A 25,574-nucleotide genomic window follows, 5' to 3' on the forward strand; every position below is an offset into this window, starting at 1 on the left:
GAAAATGCAGCAACTTGATGTTGATACCTTTCGGTGGAGGTAGAGTTGGCCATCAATATTGTGTAAAATGGGGTTATTTCCTCCAGTATTTGCTCTGCTCTGAAGATGTCAGATGGGAGTGAGTAGGAAGAGGCCTGATGACTAGATACAAGATGCCATCCACATGCTGCTCCCAGGCCGTAAATCACAGCAGGGATAGCACATATAAAACATGCTCATGAAATGGTTTACTCTGTATCATATAGGAAAAGTGGACTTTAAAAGAGAACATTAATGTAAACAGATTTATGGAGATGGTTTTCTCGTCTCCCCTGTGTGTTTATGGCTCATCTTGCAGAGCTGTGATACCTGTTTTAAGAGGAGGCCATGTATTTGAAGGGTTTGCCTGCTGGAATAGGAGCGAAGCATTCTTGAGAGGTAATCCTGGTTTTGCAGTTTATCTGCTGTGTAGTCAGAGTAGCAAATCACTTCGACACCTCTACCTTCCGACTCGGTTCCTCTCTGACCTGCCAAAGGAATCTATTTGGACACTATTTCCTACCTGCTCTCCCACCTCTACCCGTGCTCCCTCATTCCTCCCGTCAACAGTGAGAGCTTGTTGAAGCATCGATCTTCCTATGGACTCTCTTTTAGAAGGTATATTATTATTTTTGATATTGTAAAAGTATTACATTAATCTGCTTTATATGGAAAGATAGCTCTTTCCTGAAATTGGAGGGCAGATTGGTTTATCCCAACTATTTGGGAACCTGGTATAAATGTCCTGAGCCCAAGGTTCGTTTACCTGCTGGAGCTGAAGTTCTGTCCCACAGGAATGGTTCCAAAGCACAGCTTTTGAAAGCTCCTGGGCTTCTTAGACCATGGGAGAAGCACTAAAGGGCTGTGGATCGGGATGTCCACGGCCATGTGCCTTTTGCTGAATGACTTATCACAGCGAGCAGGGCCCTTTCCAGAGTTAGATGCCAGTACCTTGTGCACGGGCTTGAAGTCTTAAGAACCTGCAGGTGTTTTCACTTGGATGCTTTCTATAAACCCTCTGAGTGATAGAAACCATCAATCTTTGCAGAGTTTAGTTGTTTTTCATGCCTGAATGGGATGTCCAAGCATCCAAATAGACATTGCTACTATATCCTATAAATTCTTTACTTTGTCTTCAGTTAAATCACAACTACATTTTAAAAGCAGGATGAATGTAATGATTCACAGCTGATATTGAGTGTTTAAGTCATTATTATGCTACAAAAAGTATTGCAAAAGTTTAAATTTATCGGAGTGTGAATAATTTGCTTTCGTCTGGGGATTATCCCTTTTAATCTAAAAGGCACTTATTCTCTCCATATCTGAGGTTTCAAAAATATTTGCCTGATTAGAATCTGTTGCTCTCTGTTGTAGAATAAATCTCCTGTATGTACAGTGCATGGGAGACTGTAAATGTGAAACTTACTACATTTATCGAAAGTCAAATATATAAAACTATATCATAAACATTTGAAGTCTCTGAACTCATAGGATACATTTTTAAACTCCTGGATTTGGAGTTTTTGTCTGAAGTCACTTAAACTCTCACGAGTCTAAACCAGTGAGGATGGTTCTTTAAGAAAAATGCATAGAAAACTGTTGTGGGATTTTTTAGGAGTCTAGAAATTGCTTTTCTACCTATGGCCTTCTATGGTATTTACTGAAAGCTGGATGTTTCCTGTAGCAATCTGTTGGATGCCAGGTCTGTAATAGATGTGCGTTTTGAAAATCTGTGTCCGAAATAATTACAGGCGTTTCTGCCATTCCATGAGTAAGAATGGGCATTTTTTGAATGCAAACAAGGCATTTGCACAGCTCGTACGGGCTCGCAGGGAAGGGTTTCCAGATGCATCCTGCCTGCAGGTGTCCTGTCAGGGGTCTGTGATCTAACGGTGTGAACAGGAGCGTACAGCAGGAAGAAGCCTTTGAAATACTGTCTTGGAAATGGTTTGGATGGAGTGTGGTGTAGACGTGACAGTCGGCTGTCCTGGCTGGCTCTCCAGAGTCAACGTTCAGGTGGTTTGACATGCAGACAATTACTTGCAGTAAAACAAATTATAATAAATACCTTAAACATTGAGTTTTTAGGAAAAAAAATTAAAATCACTCTCTAAGCCTAAACTGGGGGAATGGGCATGTTTTGGAGGTAAAGCTTTGAGGAGGGACAGTTCATCTCCACCAGAAGGATTCTGGGCTTCCCCGTGCTACATGATAAAGGGAAATGGAGTCTTAACAACCCCTGGCATATTGTTAAATGTTTGTGATATTTCTCTCTCCTTCCTGGCTGTAGGGAGCTTGGTCTCCACAGCTCCAAGTATACCAGCTTGTTTTAACTGTTAAGGTTAGATGCCTTACTTTTTTCTTTTCATAAAGAATAGTGAGAATGACTCTCTCCTAGAGGCCATAGATGTTGGGATGTTCCCTCAAATTTTCCTTGATTATCCTGATTGTGCCTGAATTAGTTTGTTTCTTAAAATTTTACTTGGAGAAATGTCTATCTTTTTATGTTACTTAATTTTACTCTTTGCAGCAGAGTCCCAGAATATGGATAAAGTGATGCGTTTTGTTTGCCTTCTAAATGACTGCCATAATTAGATTAGAAAGCAGGCTTCATGTACAGTGTGAATCCCTTTTTTTTCATTTAGACTCTGCTGGGATCTTCAGGGACTATCAGAAGGCACTTTGCTCAGTCCTGCGGTTATCAGGACATAGTTTTTCCTCTGCTGCAATTACAACCTGCCACGGTGGTTGCCAGCACTTGGTTTTGACTTCTCTTCAGTAGTGACAGCTTTGTTCTAGGGAACTAAAGAGGCTGAAGAACCTAATTTGAGCACAGTTCTCTAAGGAGAGAGAACAGGGGAAAGCTCAGTCTCTTTTCACGCATTCCAAGGAGAAACAGAGTCCTGCAATGGCCACAGCTCCTGTGAGGTGTTACCTGGTCTTAACTTGTGTCCACCTCTGTGACTGCCCAGGACGTGCTCTGCTTCTGTCAGGTTTCTTCTCACTAAACAACAAAGAAGTTTTGTGAACAGTTTGTTCCTCTGGGATGATTGACTCCGTTGCGCCAGTTAAATAAGAAAACTCTTTCACCCCACTGAAATTCTTCCCCAGGTGACATCCTTGCTTGGCTTCATCCAGGTGTTTTTTTTCTAGTCACTCCTCTCTTTGGGTAAATAACTGTTTTTGATCTTCAAGGTTACTTGCATTCTACCTGTATCTCCGTTTCTGCATCATTCATCCCTGATTGCTCAATTACCCTTCTCCTACCTTCCCAAGGAATATTTATCTGTCTTGTTCGGATATGAAATGTTGACAGTATGATAATTACGGAACTGTGAACAAATAATCCAGAGTAGTGTGGTTTTGTTTTACTAGGAGAACAAAAGAATCCAAATTGAAGAATCGGGTGATCCCTGAATAACAGCGGCTGTTGAATTGCGGTTGTTTCCTAGACTCTCCCTGGCAGTTGCATTCTTCCCTTCAGACCCCATTATCATCCTGCCTGTTCCAAGTGTGTGTTACACATGATCATCAGTGTTGATTGGAGAGTGCAGACAGAGAATTCCTGAGTTTTCCATTACTTTACCATAAGGCCTTGGCTTGCCTGGAGTTCCTTGGTAGTTCTCTTGGTCAGTGACTAAGGGTTTGTGCTGGCTGAGGGGGACTATTTCTGAGGCTGGGAGAGGAGTCTTTCCTTGGTAGAAAAGAGCAGAAAAGGAACAGAGTGAAATTCTGCAAAGAAACATTTAGCTGAATATCAGGAAAAATGTCCTGAGAGATACGTGGCTCCGGGAGCTGCCAGTCTGTGTCATTCTGTCTCCAGGGCAGCGGGAGGAGACCCTGTGACCGAGACATTTTCAACAAGATAGGTAAAATCTTTACAAAAGTAGAGCATAAGCAGCAATTCTTTATTGCCTGGAGGTGGAAAAAGGATGAGCTGTTATGTGCTGAAGCTATTGCTGCTTCTCGCTGTGATTTGCTGATACTCACATGTATTAGATTTGCCATATTCATAATTAACCCTCAGCGCCTCTCATTTGACGTAATTCCAGTTTTCATGACCTAGCCAGACCCGCACAGTCCCTCTGGTGACCTGTGGGACTTCAGTGCATCTTCATCTGATTTTTCAAATGGACTGAACTGAGTGTTTCCAATGACACTGCAAATTTGATTAATCTTTTGCCATGGAAGGGCAGTGTTGCTAAGCAGCACTTACCAACACGAGCTGTTTCTCGCATTCCAGGGCTGCTTTAGGGCCTGGCTCACACTCGTACCCTCTCGTGCTCTTAAGCACTGGAGCTCCCTGTTTATTCTCTAGCTCTGGATGCCAGAGCACAAGCCTGACCACAGTGTGTGGAGCGGTAGGATTTGAGTTTTTGTTGCTGTCTATCACTGGACACACGATGTTTTTGCAGCTATTTTTCCATTCTTTTGGGTTTTACCCTAATTCCAAGACGCTGGTGTCTCAGAGGGGCTTTCCTTATCCCTATAGAATGATGTTTTAAGGTCGCATCAGTTGGCACAAATTGGTGCTTCGTGGATGGATGTTCTTGCTCTTACTCCCAGACATAAGAATTTCTTACTTCACCTCCTCTGTGTGTTTCTTCAGGCGCTCACAGGGTGGCTGGGAAGGGTCCTGAGAATTATTAAATAGAACTGAGAGAAACTGAAGGACTTTTCACCCACCTGGACAAAGCCATGTGTTCAGCCTCCTCTGAACGGAGCAGTAATACATGTTAATCTATGTGTGCATTTCTAGGTCTGGAGGTAATAAACTGTTTTGGTTTTCCTTTTAAGTTCACATCTCTCGTGCTCTGTGGACGTCTGTAAGGTATTGCTCTCCTTTGCCCTTTCCCTGGGCAAGTCTTACTGATGGGAGCGAGCTGGGTTTTGTCATGTAAACAGAATTGGGGTTTGTTGGTTGATAAACCTGCAAGAATATAGCTTTCCAAGGTTGACTCAGCAAGGATTCTCATAAGTTTAGGGTTGTCTTCAACTTCAGGTGACGCTCTGGCTGACCATCTCCTGCCTACCGTATGGCTGGGTTCAAAACAGGTCCTGTGCAAGCATGGAATGTGCTGGAAACGCACTTTTCAGGGAAGGGGCTCCGTGGGGGCTGTCTGTTCGGTCACCTCGCGAATGGAGCCCTTTATCACAGCTGACAGGAGCAGAACTGGGTGACAGGAAAACAACTTATAACTTACAAGTTCAAATCAAAAGAGCTGACAGTAATAAATTATATATGAAGTGTTTGAAAGGCTACATATACTTACAGGCACAGGCCTCTATACACTGAACAAATAAAAAATATTTGATCCGTAAAGGTCAGTGCTATACATGAAATTCCCTTCCTTTCTGTATCAATGCCAGGAGACCACTCGGTGGATTGCTTCTGTTCCTGGGCTTCCCAGAGACACAGGAGATGCCTGAACTCACCCTCAGTGGTTTTTTCGGTCTCTGCATTTCTTATTGTAGTTTAATGCAGTCACGTTCTATAAAGAGAGTAGTAGATGTTTGCACTTAGGTGTCTTTATCTGGTAACATATAGTATCAAATGCTGCCCAAGAAAGGTTTCTATTTTATTTTGGAAGGTAAGGCAAACACTGGTAACTGTAGAAACAGATAAACTCACTTTTTATACATTTATGGTGATAATAAGATGCTTAGCATTGGCAAGGCTCTACTTGGTTCACAAATACGAAGGTTAACTGTCCATTCAATGGAGCCTCAGTAAAGGGGTATTTCCATCGTCTGTGTAAGGGCAAAGATGCTGTGCAAGAGCAGAAAAAAGCCAATTCCAGAATTAAAGAAGTTTAAGATAAAAAAATAAACTAAAATTCTAAAGCCCGGAATAAGGACAGGTCTAGTAGAAAAGATTTACTTCCAATTTTATACCTATAAGCTTATCCCTGATACCCTAGAAAAAAATGGATACCCAATATGAAATACTGCATTACACATTAATCCTTGCAGCAAGTACTTATTTATGGCAGTTTCATTATTCTGAGAGTGAAAAAAATTCCAACGTCCTCTCAAGTCCTCTGTAGTTGAGATTTGCTTGAACTGAAACAAAGAGATATGGAAGAACTATAAAAATAACCCCATCTGTTCACTTGTTATTGTGATATGTCTTTACACTGCTTATTCTGGGTGGTCTTTGGATAAAAGAGCACAAAGCAGGACTTGTGCCCCTTCCTTCAGTGTTCCTGTTTGACCAGTGCTCTCCCAGTCCTGCTGGTTTGAACCCTCATCACGCTCCTCACTTTGCCCCACGGGTGATTTTCCAGCCCCACTCCTTGTTTCCCATCCTCATTGTGCTTAGAAAATAGAGAGCTGCCAGGACTCTTCCAAAGAAAGCTGCTCTTAGTGCATCCAGCTTGATTTATTGATATATTATATTTAAGTTTTTTATATATATAGTGTTTCCATGGTGCTGAATTTTACCTTTAAAACTTTATCATGTGGGTTCACTGCAAATGAACATTAATGGTGTGGGAGTCAGGACTTGCATCATTGCTTTACGTTTAATAAAACAGGAGCTCGAGATTTTGCTGTCTTTAATCATCTACTCAGTTTTGCACCCCTCCATTTATCTCTCTTCTTTCCAGTTTTCTTATTGTCAGCTGAGGGTGTGTGGAAGCAGCAGTTCCAGCACCTCAAAGGTGTACAGTTATGATGGGTTTGCACATACTCCTGAAAAGTATTATAATAGTAAGAATCTTAAAAAATATTCAAATATTATAAAATAAGATTATTTCCAGGTTCTAGAGTAATCAGAAATGCCAAAATTGATAAGCAGGGAAAATAAAAATGAGATTTCCCCCCCCCACTTCCTCCATCTGCAGCAAGATGATGGCATCAGATTTTGCGTCTGTCCAAATATGTAAGAAAAACCAGCCCAAGTCACAGCAGACTTAATTGTCCTGTTTTGAATTGTGGCCGTCCAGTTTTAGCTTGAGTAGCAGTGGTTGTGATTAAGCCATTCCTCAAAAGGATTTGTTTTGGTTTTTTTTTTCTCCCTTTGTGTCTTATTATAACTTCAGTCAGCTCTTGTGATTAGAGCAATTGTATTCCGGACTTGGGGATGTCAGAGTCAAAACGGCAGAAACAAAACAAGAAGAGCAAGGCCCTTGCACTTAAAAAAAAAGTTAAATCGCTGCACAGTGCGAGCTCTGTAAGTCTTTTTCTGGCTCATCTAGTTGAGTTGTGTGCCACGCTCCGCTGTGGGCTTTGATGGATGGCAACTTTCCATACAACCGTGCAGGTTTGCACGGTACGTGACCACAATTGTTGTCTCTACTCTAAAGACCCTAAAATATCCCCTCTTGCTCAGAAGTTAGGCTGTGCAAGGGATCAATTTCTATAGTTAGTATCTCTGCTTACATTTTAAAGGGTATTTCATGATTTACTTTATGTCCGCTGCCTAAAAGGGAGTTGGTATTAGCCGAAGTTTTGCTTCATTGTATTCCAGCAGAACTTGAAAAGTCATTTGGGCTAAACAGAGACAAATCTGTACTAAATGAAGCAGAGGGGTTATTCTCATTTGTGCAAATTTTGCAGTAGTTCTGGCTGAGCTGATGTGTCTCTTGCCATGCAGCACGGCAGAGGAACATCCCACTGGGAGAGAGATGCAGCCCCCCTGGTCCCAGACGAGGGCTCCAGGGGAGCCCCTGCCCCACGTGGACACGATGTCTCTGCCCCAGGGTGAGCTTGGGCTGAAGTGAGGACCCTCAGCACCACAGGTTGGGGTATCTCAGGGTTTTCTGCTGTGGCAAACGCTGAAGGGATTCCTGGGCTCTGCAGATTTCTATTTATTGTCATTTAGTGCAGTCTATTAACTTCTTCTGAATGAAAGCTTCCCAAGTTAGTAGTTTAATCTTTTCTAAGATATTTTTACTGATGGTGAATGCTGCCCACACACAGGAAGACACAATTCTGCCCTAGACAGCTCTCAATATAAACTTAAAAGCATCTAAAGAACATGTAATATAAAGGGCAGTACTTTAATTACTAGAACTCACAAGAATGCAGCAAGGCTAGAGCAGTAGGCAATGTTCATAGGGTAGGATTAGCCTCATTTGTTTAGACATCAGAATCAAATGTTGTTTAAAGTCATAAATGAAGAAGAAATGGATGATGTTCTTATGATCTCACCAGGAAAGCACGGCGGTCACACCCCAGGTTGGATTTTCTCTCTCTCTCATATTTGTGGAAACCAACTCTCTTTTTTTTTTACCCCATCTACAAATTACAGAAGGTAGTAATTCACACCTTCGACTTTCTGATCTCTGCCTCGCACTATGGAGGTGTGAAGTATTGCTATAGCAGCATAATTTATCAGCATTAAAATCTCTGACGTATCATTCTCCCAAGGAAGCTAGCAATGAAAACTGGAAATGGCAGAGTGTGATCTCCTCCTGGTAGCAATGAGTGTAAAAACAATGGGAAACAGAAGGAAAGTAATGTCTTACTGCAACCCTAAATTCTAATTTCCAAATCCAGCACGAATCATCTAACAGTTGTCGAGATGTGAAATACAAGGTAGTGAGAGAAGGCTCTGCTCTTTTGCTGCAGAAATTATTTGGTTTTTCTCTTATCAATTCCCTGTCCAGAGTTGAAAGCAATTACTGGATTTGAAGAAGTTGCTTGATAATAGGATGACATATTTGTGACTAGGCTGGCAGTGACAGAGGATGTCCAGTCTCTTGCTTCTGGGCAAAAATTGCTCTCCAGTGGCATTTAGGGAAATCCTGCACGATTGACCAGTTGCGTAGTTTTGATCTTTTCCTTCACAGCAAATCCTGGCTGGTCTCCATAGCAGGCAACCAGCAGCCTCAGCTAGCCAGAAGAACCAGAGCATGAGGAGCTGATATGAGGAGTATGAGACTGATATCCTGTTGATAACAGGAATGTGAGGCTGATATCCTGTTGGTATCACGAGTATGGGACTGAGGGAAATATCTAGATAATATCTAGATAATGCAAATCCTCAGATATGCTGGTTCATATTCATGTTTCTCTGTACTATAGAAAATTCTCTAAAGGTATTTCTCACGGGCAAAACCCCTTTGAAAAGGCCTTTGTTATCTTATGTGTTGGCTTTGTGTAGGATGGCAAAATGTATAACCTGATGGCCTGTGTTATGCACATCATCCTATTTCAATCATGCAAATAGCTGCTGGAGAAATATTCAGTTCACATGAATGCATGCTGCATACCTCATTTGTAAGTAAAGTGGCACTTAATAAATGTGAAACACCTTTGGTTATCGAGATGTTTCAAATTCTTGGTGCGCTTACAAACAGGAAAGTCACTTCCATAACAAGAGCCACACAAACTGCCCCAGGAAATTTTGCAACCTGAGAAAGACATAATGTGACCCGTGAGTATCCTAGGTGGGGAAGGAGTGTTTAAATAGCAGAAACAAATGACAGGCTAGATGCGAGTTACGCTGTGATTATCTTCCTGCAAGACACATAAAGGGTATTAATTTATAACAGGGATCTGCTAAGGGCTACATGACCTATATCCATTCCATGAGGTTGACTGGAGAAATGACTGCGACTCATGCTGGGAGTGGGGGGGGAGCTCTGTGGGTACGTCTGGGATGTGCACAGTGCCTGGTGGAAACCAAACCCCTTCTTCTCACATTCCTTTCCTTCTGCCTGTCAAAATCTGTGCTTGATCCCGTGGACATCTTACCCCCGTTCCCGGGGATGGGAAGGGAAGAGGCGTGTGCAGAACCTCAGGTTGTGCAGGGAGTTGCCAAGTTGTTTCTATCCAGCTAATTTACTTCTTTGGGGTGACAGTGCATAGAAGGGACACTTCTTTAGGCTTCTCCCCAAAACCCTGGTTTCTCTTTAAAATGCTCCCCTACTTTCTCCGCCCAACGTGCTTGACCCAGTATGACTGTTCTCCTGTGCTGTGAACGCTGGACACCACAGTAGTATTATACTTTTATTGCCTTATTTAGCCAAGAGATTAAATGTAATGTTCAGATTATGTAGAACATTAACTCCTAACAATAAGCAAATAACACATTAGAAGCTTTGCTATTAAAACGTTTAGTGCTGGCTTTGCCATGGAGCGCTACAGGAGCCGTGACTTATGTTTGGTGAGGGGGGAGGCAGGGGGGGAAGAAGGCGCCGTACGTTCAGTGCAAGGGGCTCTTTCTGCTGGAAAGGTAGTGCCTATGGCTGCCGCCTCCCCGTGCTCTCTCTGTGCCTGCTTTAAAGGGTATTTTTACACGTAGCTCAAACACCTGAGTCCAATTCTCCCAGCCATGGCTGAATATCTGGGGGGTTTCGACCAGGTAATGAAGTTCTCCCCCATCTCCCGGTGGCTGGGGAGCGGGTGGTGTCGTGGACCAGCACCAGTGAGCTGGGGCTACCAGCTGGGGCTACCAACCTGGGCCAGCCCCGCGCCGCAGCCTCTCCCGGCGTCGAGGAGTTGGGATGTGCTAGTCTTGTCTTTCAGACAGTATTTTTATGTGAGCTGATGGTTGCCAGGGTAACGGAGGCTTCGGGGAGTCTCGCGCCGACGCAGCGTTGGGAGCAGATGTTGGCTGGGAGCTGGGGAGCCGGGCGGGCGCGAGGAGCGGCACCGCCGGCAGCCGGAGAGGACAATTTGCCCGGCTCCAGTCGCTGCCAGAGAGCAGGTTTCAGGGCTCCCTCGCTCTTTTTCCGATGGGTTTTTTTTTTTGTTGTTGTTGTAATTTAGTATTCTTGTCTCACCCCACAGGGGTTCCTCAGCCGTCGGCTTAAAGGCTCCATCAAAAGGACAAAGAGCCAACCCAAGCTCGACAGGAACAGCAGCTTCCGGCACATTTTACCTGGCTTCAGGAGTGTGGACAATGAAAGGTAAGGGGACGCGTCTCGGAGGGTGGGGAGGAGGGTGCCTGAGACTGAGGATATTGATTTTTCCAGGTCTTGTTGTTAATGTCTCGCTTATCTTACTGAGAGCAAGGGCCACATCTGTGACAGAAGTAGACTTCCTTAATTGCAAGGGGGATAATTTCAATTTGCTGGGAGTGTGCAGTGCAAGCCCTCCCTTTTTAGGTTAAATAACACGTCCAGAGAAGCCTGACTGCTCCGCTTTCTTTTCCCTAATAAATCCTAAGTTGATGCACCAGCATATAAATAGCACAGAGATGCAGCAGCCGAAGCCGACTGATGCGGGCGAGGGAGGGAGGGAGGGGGGGGATGCTCAGGCGCTGGACGACACCGAACATTACTGGGTTACGCGTCATATGAACAATAACATCGAACAATAACAACCGTAATCTCCCCAAATCCCTCTCTCCCCCTTCCACACACGCACGTCGTCGGCCGAGCCGGTGGCTGCTGTCGTTCTCCTGAGATGGATTCTCGGCGTGTGGCCGAAGCTGCTTTTTCTGTCTGAGCCATGACAGGATCTCTCAGTCCAGGAGGGATGCGCTGCAGGGAACGGGCAGATGGGTCAGATGAAGCGTTTGACGTGGGGTGGCCAGTATTGGAGGGAATTGCAAGCAAAATAACGCAGAAATGAGACTTTGGTTTTATTCTTCAGCTCAGTTAGAAAGTATAGTAGCTCTTCAGTGGTTTGTATGTATTTATGTATATGTAGATTTATGCCAGCGTGTGCATGAGATAGACATGCACTGGAGGTAAATTTATGTGTAAATTCACATGCAGATCAAGGTCGTGGTTGGGTAACACGGACTCCGTTACCAACCACAGAAACAAACTAGTACTTCGCTTCCAAAAGGAGGATCTTTCAACCTTACGTGAATCATTTTGGGGAATGACACGGTATTGAAGTGCCAAGAACAGGCTATGTCTGAAAAATCTGCCAAATTGGACACAGACTGAAGTAACCATTTTATAACAGCGGCAGTTTAAAATATCAAGACAGTGCTTTAGAATCCATTGAGTAAATGCTTCACTTTTAAAAGCAATGACAACTTTTACTTTGTTTTAGCTATACTTATTCGTTGGAGGGGCTGTGAATTTCTAAAGCCCGTGAATGACGGTTGTCAATCAGGATTTTTCCTTCCCTGACCTATTACAGCCTCGTAAGCTTTTTCCTTCTGGATTCTGCAAATAGAAGGAGTGTGCTGGTCAGTGCAGAGCAATATTTCGGGGGTTACTATCTGGGAAGACAGAGCTGATTTGGTTCCCTGCTGCAGTTTTCACAATCGCTCGAAGTAGGGCACTGTGTTCCGTGGGGAAGGCGAGGGAGAGGAGCCGGGGATGTGCCCACCGAGCTGCTGCTCCTCTCACAACGGGCAAATCCCATCATCTTTCCTTTCTACCCAGAGGAACTCTGCTTCTTTCTGTGAACTGGCACTTAGGACACGGGAATTAACTGTTTCGGCCAATCCTGCAGCCAAACTCATTTTCCCAAATCAAGCCTTGTCATTTCCCTGCCCTCCTGGGACGAGACCCCGGCGCTCGCTGGGCAGTGGCCTCTCAGACAGAGCCAGGTCTGCTCCAACTTTGCTTTGGAGAGACCCTGTGTGTGGCTGTGGGGCATTTCCAGCCCAGAGCTGAGGGTGGGTCAGAGGAGGGGTAGCGTCTGGCAGCCTGGAATAATACCCAAGCATTTTCTTATATGAGCATTTTCGAAACTGAAAATGAAAGGGTTGCATTAAGCAGGAATCACTCGTAAATGCACTTTGTCCATGACACGCAGACGTGCCCTGGTCTGGAGGAAACTCCCTGATGCTAGGAAGCTTCTGACAGCGAGCTTTGAGTCCCCTTCCTTTCATGGTAGTGTCAGATCTATAACGTAAGCAAGGGTAATTCTTGGCCTTAGGTACTGTTGCTCTCGGGGAGGTGAAAGAAAGGCAGCAGCTGGGCTTCTCAGTCATGCACCGAGGTTTTGGGTACGAAAGATAATTTTATCTTCCTGACCATTCCCACCCACGTCTGCTGAAATGCACAAAGCACTGGCTGCTGCGTGCGGAGGGGCTCGAGCCTTTGAGATCGCTCTCCTTCATTCTCTGCTGTGCTTCCTTGTCTTCCTTGTAATCCAAGAACTGCTTCAAAGAAGCATCTGGTATCGGAATATTTGCCTCTTAAATATTTGATTCTTGACTCCATCTTGTATCCGAGCTGATTGTTCGCGAGCCGCTCCTTTGCTCATGGAAGTAACGGTTGTAACAGCCTCCTGGGCTGGAGAGCTGTAGAATTTTGCAGGAGATGCCATAACAAAAAATGAATAGTGCAATAAATGCAGTCAGAACACTCAGGCTCGGAATATTGAGCTACGGTAGATCGTAAATGATTCTGTTACTTGGCTTCTGTGTGTCTGAATTGGGACTGTGTCACACCTCTTAGTTTCCTTATTTTTCCTTTTCTTGCATGTCCTGTTTATCCTGCTGCGTGCAGCAGACGTGTGTGAGTGTATGATCTGTGCACATACGTGTCCAGGCAGCTCACGGAGGGACATGGCGTGTGTGGAGAGCAGAGAATATAAACATATCTGTGCTTTTTATCCTGTGTTTCATTAGTGCATGCATTTTAATATATCGTGTAGATTTTAAATGGAAAATCATTACTTCCTACAATAGTGAGAAATTTGTACAGCGTGAGTTTTATAACAAAGGAAAGCAAGGAAATATTATTAAATATGGGGAAAGTCATGGAATGTCTCACTGGCACCAGTTCAGAATCGCCTGGTTAATTTTGTGCCAGTAGAGTCTGGTTTCCACACCTTGTGCTGGCACAAAGAGAAGAGCTGGGTTTCCAGGGGTGTCTCTCACGAAGTGGGGTCCTGGGTGTCCCAAGGAGGAGCCAATGGCTCCAAAATGGGGGGGACACTCTTTGTCGACTTGACGTGCCCCCTCCCCAGGCCCATGCCATTGCCAGGCAGGTGTCTGCCATCCTGCCATGGATGGGGATGCTCAGAGCAACTACGAAAACTTCAGAGAATTCTGGTTTAGTAAAACCTTGGCCAACCATTTTATCTCTGTAGAGAACATCTGAGGAATTGCTCAGAGTGGGATGTTAGAAAAATACACTGAATATAGTCAAGCAAAACTTATGTTTGTAGAAAAAAAAGGGTTGTTTCTCATAATGTTGGATTTTATGTTGACTGAGAAGAGACCTTTTGTTTGAAAAAGGTGGAATAAGTAAATTACTGGGGGGCTCACACTGGAGTAGTTGGCCAAATTTTCCCAGTCTGCCTTTTTTTCTAGGAGTCCTGTTACAGTCACAGTAATAAAATTATTGATTGTGAATAAGAGAAGCAAAATCAGACCAACTGATATTCTGTATGAGAAGTGCATTAATCTGGAGCAATCAGTTTCTCCAAATGTGAGATTTAAAGGAGGACTGGGGAATGAGTGCTCCTTTCAATTTGCTGGCTGCCCAGATTGCTTGTTAGAGCTAAAAAGGGTTCCGATAAAGCAGCTTTTTGCTAACAATGTCTCCTGCATCCTGATTTATTACAGCAGCTAACAAAGTTTTTACCGTGGAGCGCTGAATGTTTGTCTTTGTAGCAACCTCTCTGGAATCAGCCACAAATCAAGCATTTGGCAGATGGATTTTTCTTGATTGGACCCACATTTCTCCTACAAAATTTGTGATGGAGAAAGTTTGTGGGTTGGGCTTTGGGCACAGGGAGCAGAGAACGGAGAGAAGGTTATTCTGCAGTTGTTGGTTGTTGTTAGTGCGTATCTGTTTGTTTTCTTGTTGTAGTGACCTTTTCAGTCACTGCTGTCACTTCGTTACAGTAATAGTTTAAAAATAATTTCTGGCAGTTTTTCAGGAATTTAGGAAGTTGGTTCATATGGGGGTTGTTTGTTGGGTTTTTTAAATCTAAATGCACAAACCAGAGATGGTTCCATCTCTGAAACTGGCAAAGGCTGCCGTGACTTTGCACTGAGAGAGCAGGAACAGGGTATCACTTTGTGGGACAAACACCTTCAGACTTTCTTGATTTGGTGGAAGATGAGTACTCTGTAATTCCATATTCTGATGTAATCCATCCCCACGTTGATCATTCCCAGGGACAGCTATTCTCAGTGTACCTACGTCCTGGTTATTTAATGCTAAGAGACTCTCAATTACTAACATTTGTGATTCTTTTGCAAGGCCTTTTTTTCATAATTCCAAAAGATAACATTCTATTTAAGCTTTTTCTTGGCACTACAAAAGTCTGAGCATATGGTTGATTGTTAAATGAGCCTCAGCCTTGGAAGGGTACAGCCACGCATTAATAACAGCCACAACTTGCACTACTGTTACTTCCTCTTTAAAATACTTTCTTTATTTTTTTATCCCATCAACAATTTTTGCTTATAACCCACAGAGGGAGGAGGCAGTGTACAAGCCATGTACTGTAGTGCATTAAATTCCTAATCTAGTGCTAATGCACTCTGCTCTGTGGGGTTTCAAATGCTCATAAAACTTATTTTGATGCAATAGGAGAGCATCAATAACGTATGAACGTCTGTAGTCTTACAGCAAACTTAGTTTGCAAGTTCTTTTTAGATCTAATTATCATTTGTTTGTTCCCAAGAAACTAGATATGCCAAATGTTCTTAGGCCTGATGGAATTGGTTAAGTTTGATGAGAAGCTGGTGAGTGCTGCATTACGAAGGATGAAGGAGTCCCTCTGCTTTGGGAAGAGCAATGACTCATCCTGCAGAACCGGGACACGGGCAGACCCCAGAAGGCACCAAGGGCTTTCAGATCTGGGTGAAGAAGTGCTGGAGAGCATGCTCTCTTCTGGCTCCTTACTTAAATGGCATTGGCCAGGGAAGCTTTCTAAGTGGGGAGACTTATAATAGTAGGTGCACAGTGAAGGGTGACACTAAGAGCATGTTAAATACAGCAGAGGGGCCACTGGTTTTCATCATAATGGAAATATTTTTAGGAGTTTGTGCAGGGAAACCATTGAGCAGCATCAACAATAACTGAAATGCAAAACAAAACATCTTGTGAAGTCAGGAAGGGGAGCATCAGGCAGGAGCAATGTCTGTGTTCCTGTGCAGGGTGAGATTCCCTTCCCACCCCCCCGCAGGCAGGGGACAAATGTCGGTGGCTTAAACATTCAAGGACAGTCTCAGGATTGAGCCTGGCATCATATAGTACCTGCCTTGATATCAAGGCTACCTTGTCCTGGAGTATGCAAATCAGTCTTTTAATGGGGTTCCTTTGCAAAATATTTCGTGAACCAGAAAGTTAATTACTGATCTCTAATTAATGGCTATGTTACGAGGCTAGAGTAAAATCAGAGAGAAATGCTTTAAAGGAGAGATGCAGGAGGAAATTACTGGTTCTCCCCAGAAACCGTTATGTTCCTCATCTCCCTCTCATGGCATTAGAAATTTAGAAACTGGTATTTGAGTATTTTTAAAAGGATAATGCTCTAAATGGAAAGAGGGGATTTTGGGGGGGTTTGGGGTGGCATTGAAACAGAAAAAAAAAAGTCCTTTATATAGAAGAAAGACTAATACACTGCTTTGTAAAAATAATGTATAGTTCCCTTATACGGGTGGTTTGGGTTTCCATTGTGTTGAGATTGGCCTTTATTCCCCTTTGGAGTCTGTCTGATGCTGCAGTTACTGGCTGATGACGGGCAGTTATAGAGCAGGAGGGTGTTTAAAACCTCGTGTGGAATTGGGGGTTTCAGTCCTCCTGGGCAGGGCAGCCCCCAGTGACAGTGGGGGCTCGGCACATAGAAATATTTGTTATGAAGCCCCGATCAGCAATATGCTGCTCCTCCTGACTGAAGCCATTTAATAACCCCAAGAGGGGCAGAGAGGGACTGAAAACAATGTTATGGTGCCTTTTGGCTTCTCCCAAGGCAACAGCAAGGGCTCAACTGTCCCTCCTGTTAAATTGGTTTTTGTTATACACATATATATGTGTATATAGGGCTACAAAGATGATTAGGGGCTTGGAGCATCTCTCTTATGAAGAATGGCTGAGGGCCTTGGGTCTACTTTAGTCTGGAGAAGAGAAGACTGAGGGGGATCTGATCAACGCCTATAAATACTTCAAGAGTGGGTGTCAGGAGGATGGGGCCAGTCTTTTTCCAGTGGTGCCCAGGGACAAGAGGTAGCAGGCACAAACTTGAACACAGGAAGTTCCATCTCAACATGAGGAGGAACTTCTTTCCTGTGAGGGTGGCAGAGCCCTGGCAGAGGCTGCCCAGGGAGGTGGTGGAGTCTCCTTCTCTGGAGACATTCAAACCCCTCCTGGACATGTTCCTGTGGGACCTGCTCTGGGTGGCCCTGCTCTGGCAGGGGGTTGGACTAGATGATCTCCAGAGTTTCCTTCCAACCCCATATCATCCTGTGATTCTGTGATATACATATATATATATGTGTGTGTGTGTTTGTTCAGGCTGTTGCACATGCAAATGAATCTGTGATTTGTGTCTGAGGCTGCCCGAGGTAAATGTATTTGACATTCTCAAAGAAATACACAAACACTTCCCCTTATCCTACCTACTCAAACTAACTTCCTAATTGAAGAAGGAGGTCAGGTCTGTTATCTCTCAGCAAAAGACTGTATTAATTCCTAGAAAATTTTCAAGTCACAGTAAAATGTCAAGGGGAGGGCTAAGAGGCTGGAATTATTTTAATAGTCTTCTTCACATTTCCCTGCTTCCCAGTTTCCGAACAGTCCAACCAACCAGCCCAGTGCCCCACAGGGTACGGCTCACGCCTGGACTCCACTCGGAGTCGTGTAGCAAAATTATAAAATCCTTCCTGCTTCGGCATATGCAGCGCTACTGGGATAATTGGCTTCATGCATCTTACAATTAGCTTGCAAAAATATGTTTTGCATTCCTGACCTTTTCTCTATAAGCAAGGCCATTGTTTCACTGTCCTGCTTAATTACAAAATATAGTGTTGTGTGAGGATAGAGATGACATCGTTGTATCGTTGGCTCTAATTTGACGAGACATCATAATGGGGAGTTTTCATACTGAGGGCACTGAATTAGTGTAGCGTGAAGCCACATTTCTCTAAACCTACTAAATAAGGAGAAGTTAATTTTATGCTCTATCTTTTTGACGTTTGTAATCAAAGCATTGTATTCCAGCTGCAGATGGTTAGCATTTGAAGGATGTTTGGTAAATGCCGACAATCGGAAGGCATTGTTTCTGCAGCGGAAGATCAGGTTGATTAATGGATAGAAGGATGCTCGCTTTCATTTCACTCTCCTCGCGGTCTGAATACTTATTATTGATTCCTCTGGCCATCCCCTGCCAGACACGATGGTGGGGAGCCTTGGTGTGCACCTCGGGCTTACAACCAGAGAGTTCTGGTCGTACCCATCGGCAAAGTCTCTGAGCGAGGGTGAGAGTGACGTCTCCTTGTGGCTGATGGTGACTGGATCCCCTTCAGAAGGAAGGCAGATCCTGCTGCTCCGCTGCGTTAGCGTTTTGTTTCCAAACACACCATTTATTCTGACTTCGCCCTGGTGAGATTTTCATGTGCATGAATTTCCGTGCAATTACATTAGCATTACTCTTCATGTCAATAAACTCAAAGGAAAAAAAAAAAAGAGAAAGAACATGCCATCACTGCAGCTTTTATGCCAGAAGATCCTTTCTGTTAGTTCTAGACTCTTCTGTTTGCTTTTTTAATTACTATTTGTTTACCACAAAACCTAAGATATATGTATCCCAGGCTTAAACGTTCTGGCACACAATGAAAATTGGTCATGATGAAAACATGACTTTTAAACTCAGAGGAGCAGTCTTGCTTTCTCCAGGGACTGTCTCCTGGCCACGTGTCCCCCTTGCAGCAGATCCCATCATCACGCAGTCTTAGGAAGGTCACCAAGTTGATTCAATGGGAAATTATTATTTAGGGGGGTGATTTTCCCTTTGGTGAGGGCACTGAACCAACTCATGTAGCTGCAGAGTAGCAGGAGGATGGCAGAAGGCGGCCTTTTCCTTTCCATGGCAGCGTGCAGTTGCATTTAATGAGAAATAATGGCAATGGGTACTCTCAGTTTCTGCCCCTGGCGCTGTGCTGGGAGGGGGATCCACCCGGCATCCGCCTCAGTTTTCTATCAAATTTCATAATGAAATTTCCCATCTCAGAGAAGAGGTACATTGCTTGATGCATCAATTTTTTCTGTCCTCTGCTCTGTCCTTTCTACTGGCAGAAATTATTAGCGATAGGTGTCTTTGGTGGAAGGAGAAAATGTTTAAAAACAAGTTTTGCTCTGTTCTTTATTGAAACTCTGCAAAACCTTGATTGGAAAATCTGTGCGAGGGGCAAAGACAGAGCGGTGAGTGAACATACAAGAGCTGAGGTGGGCAAGGTTTTCCAGGCTTTGTTCAGGGAGCTGGAAGACGCAGATGTTTGACATGTATATCTTGTTATCCAATTTCGTATTGCAGTGGTTGTGCACAGAAACGCGTTGATTGTAGCTGGAGGCAGCCTGAGCTCAGTGCTGGCAGTTAGTTGTACAGAGCACTGGATATAATGATGTTCAAGACTTGTGAATATAAAATAACTATGTCAAGTTCATCCATCAGCTGGGAGGGAAGTTAAAAACAGAGGGAGGAAAAATACGCTCCTCTGTCCTTCCTCCTTCCCATGCTCTTCAGTGATACCTTATGATGTGGAGCCTCTTCTTGAATGATTATTAGGGAGATTTCAAGTAGACTGTTCGTGTCTGGATGTCTTCTTATGGTACTGATATCATGATGTTGTTTTTCTTGTTGGCAGTGTTTAAAATTTTAATTTTCAGTACAGCTACAGAATGCCTCACTTAGGTTTCCTTCAGCAAAAATTCAGGTCAGGTGTGATGAAAAGAAGGAAGAACTCATTTTAATTGAATTAAACCACTGCATTTTAGCTGGAATTAAAATATAATTTGTTTAAAAATACTTAACTGATTTGAATTAAAGTCAGAAATATGAATTCAGCTTTAATCCATGTGTGTTATATAAGGAATTATATGAGAAAGGGATGTGGCATGCATTGTTCGTGATTGATGGTGTGCAGGAGGGTGGCATTCATTCACAAAACGATGGAAATGTATCAGTAATTATAAAGCCGTGGGTATTATATCAGGCTGTCCCCTTTGCTCCCGTTTACAAATGTCTCTGGGATTAGGCTGCCCCTGTACAATAGCCCCCACGCTCCGGCGCGGGTACGTGAGGGATTACACACATCCCCTGTTTGAACCATTCATGATTCTTCCCCACAGGAGTCCCTCTGCAAAGTCTTCCTGCGGTACTTACCGCGGGATTTACATAACTCTCTTGTATGGACCTTGAATAATTAATATTTTGCTGTCCTTGCTGAGTGGGGAGATTTGTTCCATTATGGATGTGTTTGTTGCTATATGGTAACGCTTTAAATGATATTTATATATACAGAGAGAGAAAGGGAGAAGGATTTATACATTAATTTTTATAAAATGCCTTGCTTCCAAGAATGGAAATGCCAGGCAGAGGCTGCTATTAGCTCATCTTGGGATCTGTTGTTTCTCCTCTGCCTGGACATAATCCTCCTGGGCACTGAGGAGAGCCAAGCTCCCTCCTGTCGGGATGAGAACCCAGGCTGGGGGGCAGGTTCCTCGGGAGCTGGGATGTGACATTTCCCTGGCTCTCCCTGTGCTCCCTCCTCAGCCACCGCACTGGGTGCGGGGTCTCCCTCCAGGCACAGAGACACCGATTCTGCAGCGAGAGCAGGGGGAGACACGGGTGCCTTGGGGCTCTGTTCTTTGCCCAGTTCTCTTCAATCTGTCATGAGAAGTTTGGCATTTTCAATCACAATCAAAAATGCTTCTTGCTGCCTTGTGACATATGAACAATTTGAGTCCTGGCTATTGCTAAAAGATGGTAAGAAGAAAATTTGAGTTCAAGTTGCCAGTTGCTTGAATTTGGTGGTACTTTGGGCTATTGTAAAGGGGAGAGATATTTGCGGCGTATCATTTCTCCCACACATTCACACTCTGAATCAGTGGGGGAGACCGAGGTATAAAATTCAGCTGTTTGTGAGCTCTCTTTTATTTTAACTGTTGTACTTGCAGAGGATCAGGTTTGCATGGTTTAAAAACCCCATTGCAGTGTTTTTTATTTCTTTTGATACCTGCTGAAATGGCTGCTTTATTGCTCTACCTTAATACTCTCTGGCACGGCGTTGTTCGTGATTACCTGATATTGTGGCATTTTCACTATACATTTTATCACTGCTGTAAGGAAAGGTGGAAGTAAGTGTTGTTTGTGTCTGTGCTGGTGAGCACAGAGGGTTTGACCAGCAAAGTGTAATTAGTGGGGTGTCACGGGGCTGGGAGTGCCTTGGTGGGTGCGGGTACCCCAGGTACCCCTGGGACCAGCGACCACTGGCCACGGGTGTCCTCAACTGGGTATTGCATCTGCAGAGGACCCCTGTGTGAAACCTCTCCAGTTCACCCAGAATTAATTACTCACTGATCATCACTCAGACCTCATGGATTAGGGAGTGGGGAGAAGGGTTGGCAGGGGGTGGGTAGAAGACAGAGCAATTTGGATTGCCATTAGTATTTCATTTCTTTCCTTGCTCTCAGTTTGCTTATATTGGAGATCACGTGTTAGAACCACACAGGGATTTATATCCCAGCAGTGGAGGTTCCCTGGGCACCAGAAACGAACAAATCCACTACAGTCTTGAAGCTTCCCAAAGAGATAAAACACTCAGTCAATTTGAGGAGTGGAAACATCAGGGGAGCGAGTTTTGCTTAGAAAATATTGCAAAGGGACAGCAGTGCCCGGTCTGCCAACGCAGGGACACTTCATTGCCATACCCTGCCCTTGAGATAAGAGCTGTGAGATATTGTCTCTCTCCATCCATCTTCTCCCCTTTCGAGCTCCTCGAGTGTGCTCCTTGCTAGGAGTCTCCTCTGGGGATTATGGTTGTGGTGGATCCAGGATGGATCCTGAAGCCCATCTGGGTGATGGTGATGGAAGCCCCAACCCACCCACGGGCGCATCCGCCAGTCCCAGAGAATGTAATTTTAAGTTTAGTCATTACAAAAATGTTAGCCAACAGTTGAAAGTCTGCTTCACTGGCGAGATTGTGTCTCGTGCTGAAACCTCAAGGGGTTTTCTTGATTATACCAGTAACCACAGTCTGGGTCACACTTTGCAATAATTATCCTGATGTCTGAAAGGTTGTTAGAAAGTCCCTAGAGGAAGGGGCCCAATTGCATCACAGAAGAATTTAGAGGTATATTCTGGCAAGCCTTCAGCACTTAGAGATTTATTTAAGTTCGTTCTTTTAATTGCTTTCTTGCATCCCTGTTCTATTCTAAGCTTTGCGAGCCATCTAGGGAAGTAAGTCTGGCTAATATTAATCTCCTCAATCCTTCTTCCTTTAGCTAGTTACTCCTGGCTTCATTTACACAGACATTTGAGCCCTTCAGAGTGGGTAATAATTTTGGTTCTGTTTTAACATGTTCTAGTAGAACGTGTAACTTAGGAAAAATCATCAGCTGACTTCTGCATTTGATTTTTTTTTTATTAACTCTCATCTCTCAAATGTGGCTTATGATCTCTGTGTAACATTGCTGCTTCCTGAGACTGTTGGCAGCTTCAGTGATATGTATTCATAAAGCAATCCCAGCTCCTCGAGTGAAACCTGCAAGAAAAGGGCAAAGAATTATTTGTCTTTCTGTTCATTATCACGGCCCTCTTGCACCTGTTCTGATGTGCACTTGAGAGGAGTTTTCTTACTTGATGCCTTTATATCTAGACCTCCCTCTTTGTATAAACCAAGGTGGGATGTCTTGCCCTCCTTTGGTAAAGTCTCTCGTGTTGAGGGTGTCACTCTCTTTATTAGCCCTAGTTCCAGCTCTCGCACAACGGGCAGAGCCCCCCCGCACCCCTTGCTCAGCGATCGCAGGGAGAGAGGAGACAGGACGACAAGAGCAGGTCAGAGGGATGGCCCAGGAGATCCGTGCCTGGTGCCAGGTCATGGTTGGCTTCTTCCCTGGCTCCGGAGCTTGGTTATCTCTTCTGAATGTTATAAAAAGTGTCATTGTCTTAAAAAAGAATAATCCTTTCTGAGTTGTGTGAAGTTTTTGTTCTCAATTACATCCTGTGTCGATGAGTTCCACAGGCACAGTGTGATGTGTGCTGCATAATTTGTAGCACCAACACTTTTAATCTATCTTTCATCTTTATTCTCTATTCTTTGGCCATTTTAGTAAAAGACAGTAAATAGAAACAGATGGTTTATTTCTTATTTTACCGTGCATTATTTGCTGCTAATTTGCTAAGGGGCTACTTCTCATGCGGTCTCTCCTTGTCTTTTCCAGCTAAAGAGACTCCTCTTAGACTCTTTTCCATGGTTTATATCACTTCTTGAAGCTTTCCCTAATAAATGTATTGCACATGTACATTGCTATGCCTTAGGAAGAAACACCTTTTCTACATCTGTTTTTCTCGAAAGCATTGGCAGAAGCTTCTGTGCATCTCTAAGATGGGTGTCTTAGGGGACTAAGACTGACACGTGAGAAACAAGATGATGTTAGTTTGGTAGCACCCAAATTCTGCATTTCTGGGGCCTTAAGAGAAATTCTCGTGTGGAGGAGGGGGGAGAAAACAGGGACTGGCTGGCTGTGGGAGACTTTTCAGCAGGTAGCACTGCTGGATGAGCCAGAACAAGGACACCTGATTGAGCTGTGTGTGCCACTGCGCGGGCTGGGAACTGGGGCACCTCTTCCCTCCCCAGGATGGGCAGACCCTTCGTGTGAAGGGTGATGGTGGCTGAGAGAATTGGGGACCTTGGTGTAAGAGTCTGTGTTGGGTGCCAAAGCTCTGTGGCATTTTAGGCACGGGAACAGGGGCTCCAGGGCTCCCATGGGAATAGATGCTCCAGGGCTCCCATGGGAATAGATGCTCCAGGGCTCCCATGGGAATAGATGCTCCAGGGCTCCCATGGGAATAGATGCTCCAGGGCTCCCATGGGAATAGATGCTCCAGGGCTCCCTTGGGAATAGATGCTCCAGGGCTCCTGTGCTTCCTCATCCCCGGCACAACACGACCTGCTGCCTTTCCTCCACCCGCCCTTTCCATCTCTACGACTCCTCATCCCTTCTCGTCTCAGAGGAACACATCCTTTTGTTAAAATGAAGTGATATAGAGTCAGCATTACACAAAGGAATGAGTTATAAAATAATGGGGCTAATAAGCATGTAAAATAACCTGACTGTACAAGAGTGCAGTCTATGGAACAGCAGCTGCAGCAAATATATTCAGGTTATCAGTGTGTGGCTATTTTGTGCTGAGAGGGCTTAGGTGTAATGAGAGTTACTGCATCACAGGAACTCTTGGCAATGAATGGTGACATTTTCCAATAACAACTTTTAGAAATGAAAAAAAAAAAAAAATCCTCTGTCTGAATGTAGCTCTGACTGACAGCCTGGGGATCTCCTCTCTCTACCCTCACAACAGGTAGAGGCAGATGAGGTGAGGACAGCTTCTCCCGCACCTCCCAGCCCACACGCCTTGAGCCCCCAGCACAGAGACCTCTGTGAAGGGCAGCCAGGCTCTCAGTCCCCCGCTGACATTTAGAGAGAGAGAAAAAAAAAAAAAAAAAAAAAAGAGGAAGAAAAGCATCCATTCCACATGTACCCCAGGGAGACTGTCCCCTCCTTTGTGTTGGGTGGGCGGCTCTTGGAGGATTAGTCACTGGCTGCTGAGGACTGGACTCGGGTCACCAGGCTGCTGTCGGGCACCCGAATGGCAGCTCTTCATTCCTTAGTCCTACCTGTGGTTTGGAGACTCTTCAGTAATTTCCTGAGCTCACTGTCCTGACCTTGGTGTTCTGAAACTCAGGTTAGATTTTTTTTTTTTTTTTAATGCCATTAAAATGCAAAACGGGACTTGACCTAAATAATTCCACCAACCCAATCATAATTCTGAAGGGTTTGGAAGAATCGAATTTCCTTAAACATTGAAGATGATTCCACAGTCCCTGATTTTTACCCAGCCCATTATCCTCCTTGGTTCCAAATCAGCATGTGGCATTCTTGCTCCTGACTCCAATAAATTACAGGTTAGAGCAATGTGTCAGTATTTTCAGAATAGGACAAGTGCTGTATCACCTGCATCTCTGGCATTTTTATTTTCTCCTATGTGATGTATTAAAACCACAGACCTTGTCACCAACGAGCTGAAAAAGCATCATTCACCTCTGAGTAGTTTTTCTGGACGCTTTTACATTTTTTTTCCTTTCTATAAATGTCAGTGTATAAAGAATGCAGGATTACATTTGATTTGTGCTATCGGTGTTTGGTACATAGAGAGTAACACTGTTTGGTTTCAGTAAAATGCACTGGAGAAATTGACTCCTCCCAACTGTGCTCATCCTTATAATCGAGTTAAACATAAATAGATCTGTGAAACCCATTGTATCCCTCTATGGAGATTAGGGCAGGCCAACTGTTTGAAACAGTGATTAGTAAACTCTTACTCTAATAAATATTGTGACCTGGCGTTGCAGCTGTTCGTGTAATCTGGTCGTTGTTTACAACTATTTGTAAACCTTAAAAATTATACTCATTTTGTCTCGCTTGAAAAATGTACTGAGAATTCATTAATTTTTTGTT

At 44.1% G+C, this 25,574-nt stretch overlaps 1 protein-coding gene across 10 annotated transcripts in view; it reads left to right on the plus strand.

The window, feature by feature from the left end:
- DAB2IP (DAB2 interacting protein) overlaps positions 1-25,574 on the plus strand; it is a 202,076-nt gene that overhangs the window by 74,823 nt on the left and 101,679 nt on the right. For 9 of the 10 annotated variants that reach the window (XR_001412131.1, XM_014942895.1, XM_014942900.1 and 6 more), the window contains one exon: positions 10,759-10,877. Coding sequence is in view for 7 of the 10 variants with exons in the window: in XM_014942895.1 (XP_014798381.1) it covers positions 10,759-10,877 (119 nt within the window). In the remaining 3 variants the exon portion in view is untranslated. Of the gene's footprint in view, positions 1-10,587; positions 10,676-10,758; positions 10,878-25,574 lie in introns of those variants that run through there. The other variant, XM_014942908.1, reaches the window with a different exon arrangement.

This window comes from Calidris pugnax, unplaced genomic scaffold (assembly GCF_001431845.1).
Source record: "Calidris pugnax isolate Ruff unplaced genomic scaffold, ASM143184v1 scaffold102, whole genome shotgun sequence".
In the NCBI taxonomy this organism is placed as follows: domain Eukaryota; kingdom Metazoa; phylum Chordata; class Aves; order Charadriiformes; family Scolopacidae; genus Calidris; species Calidris pugnax.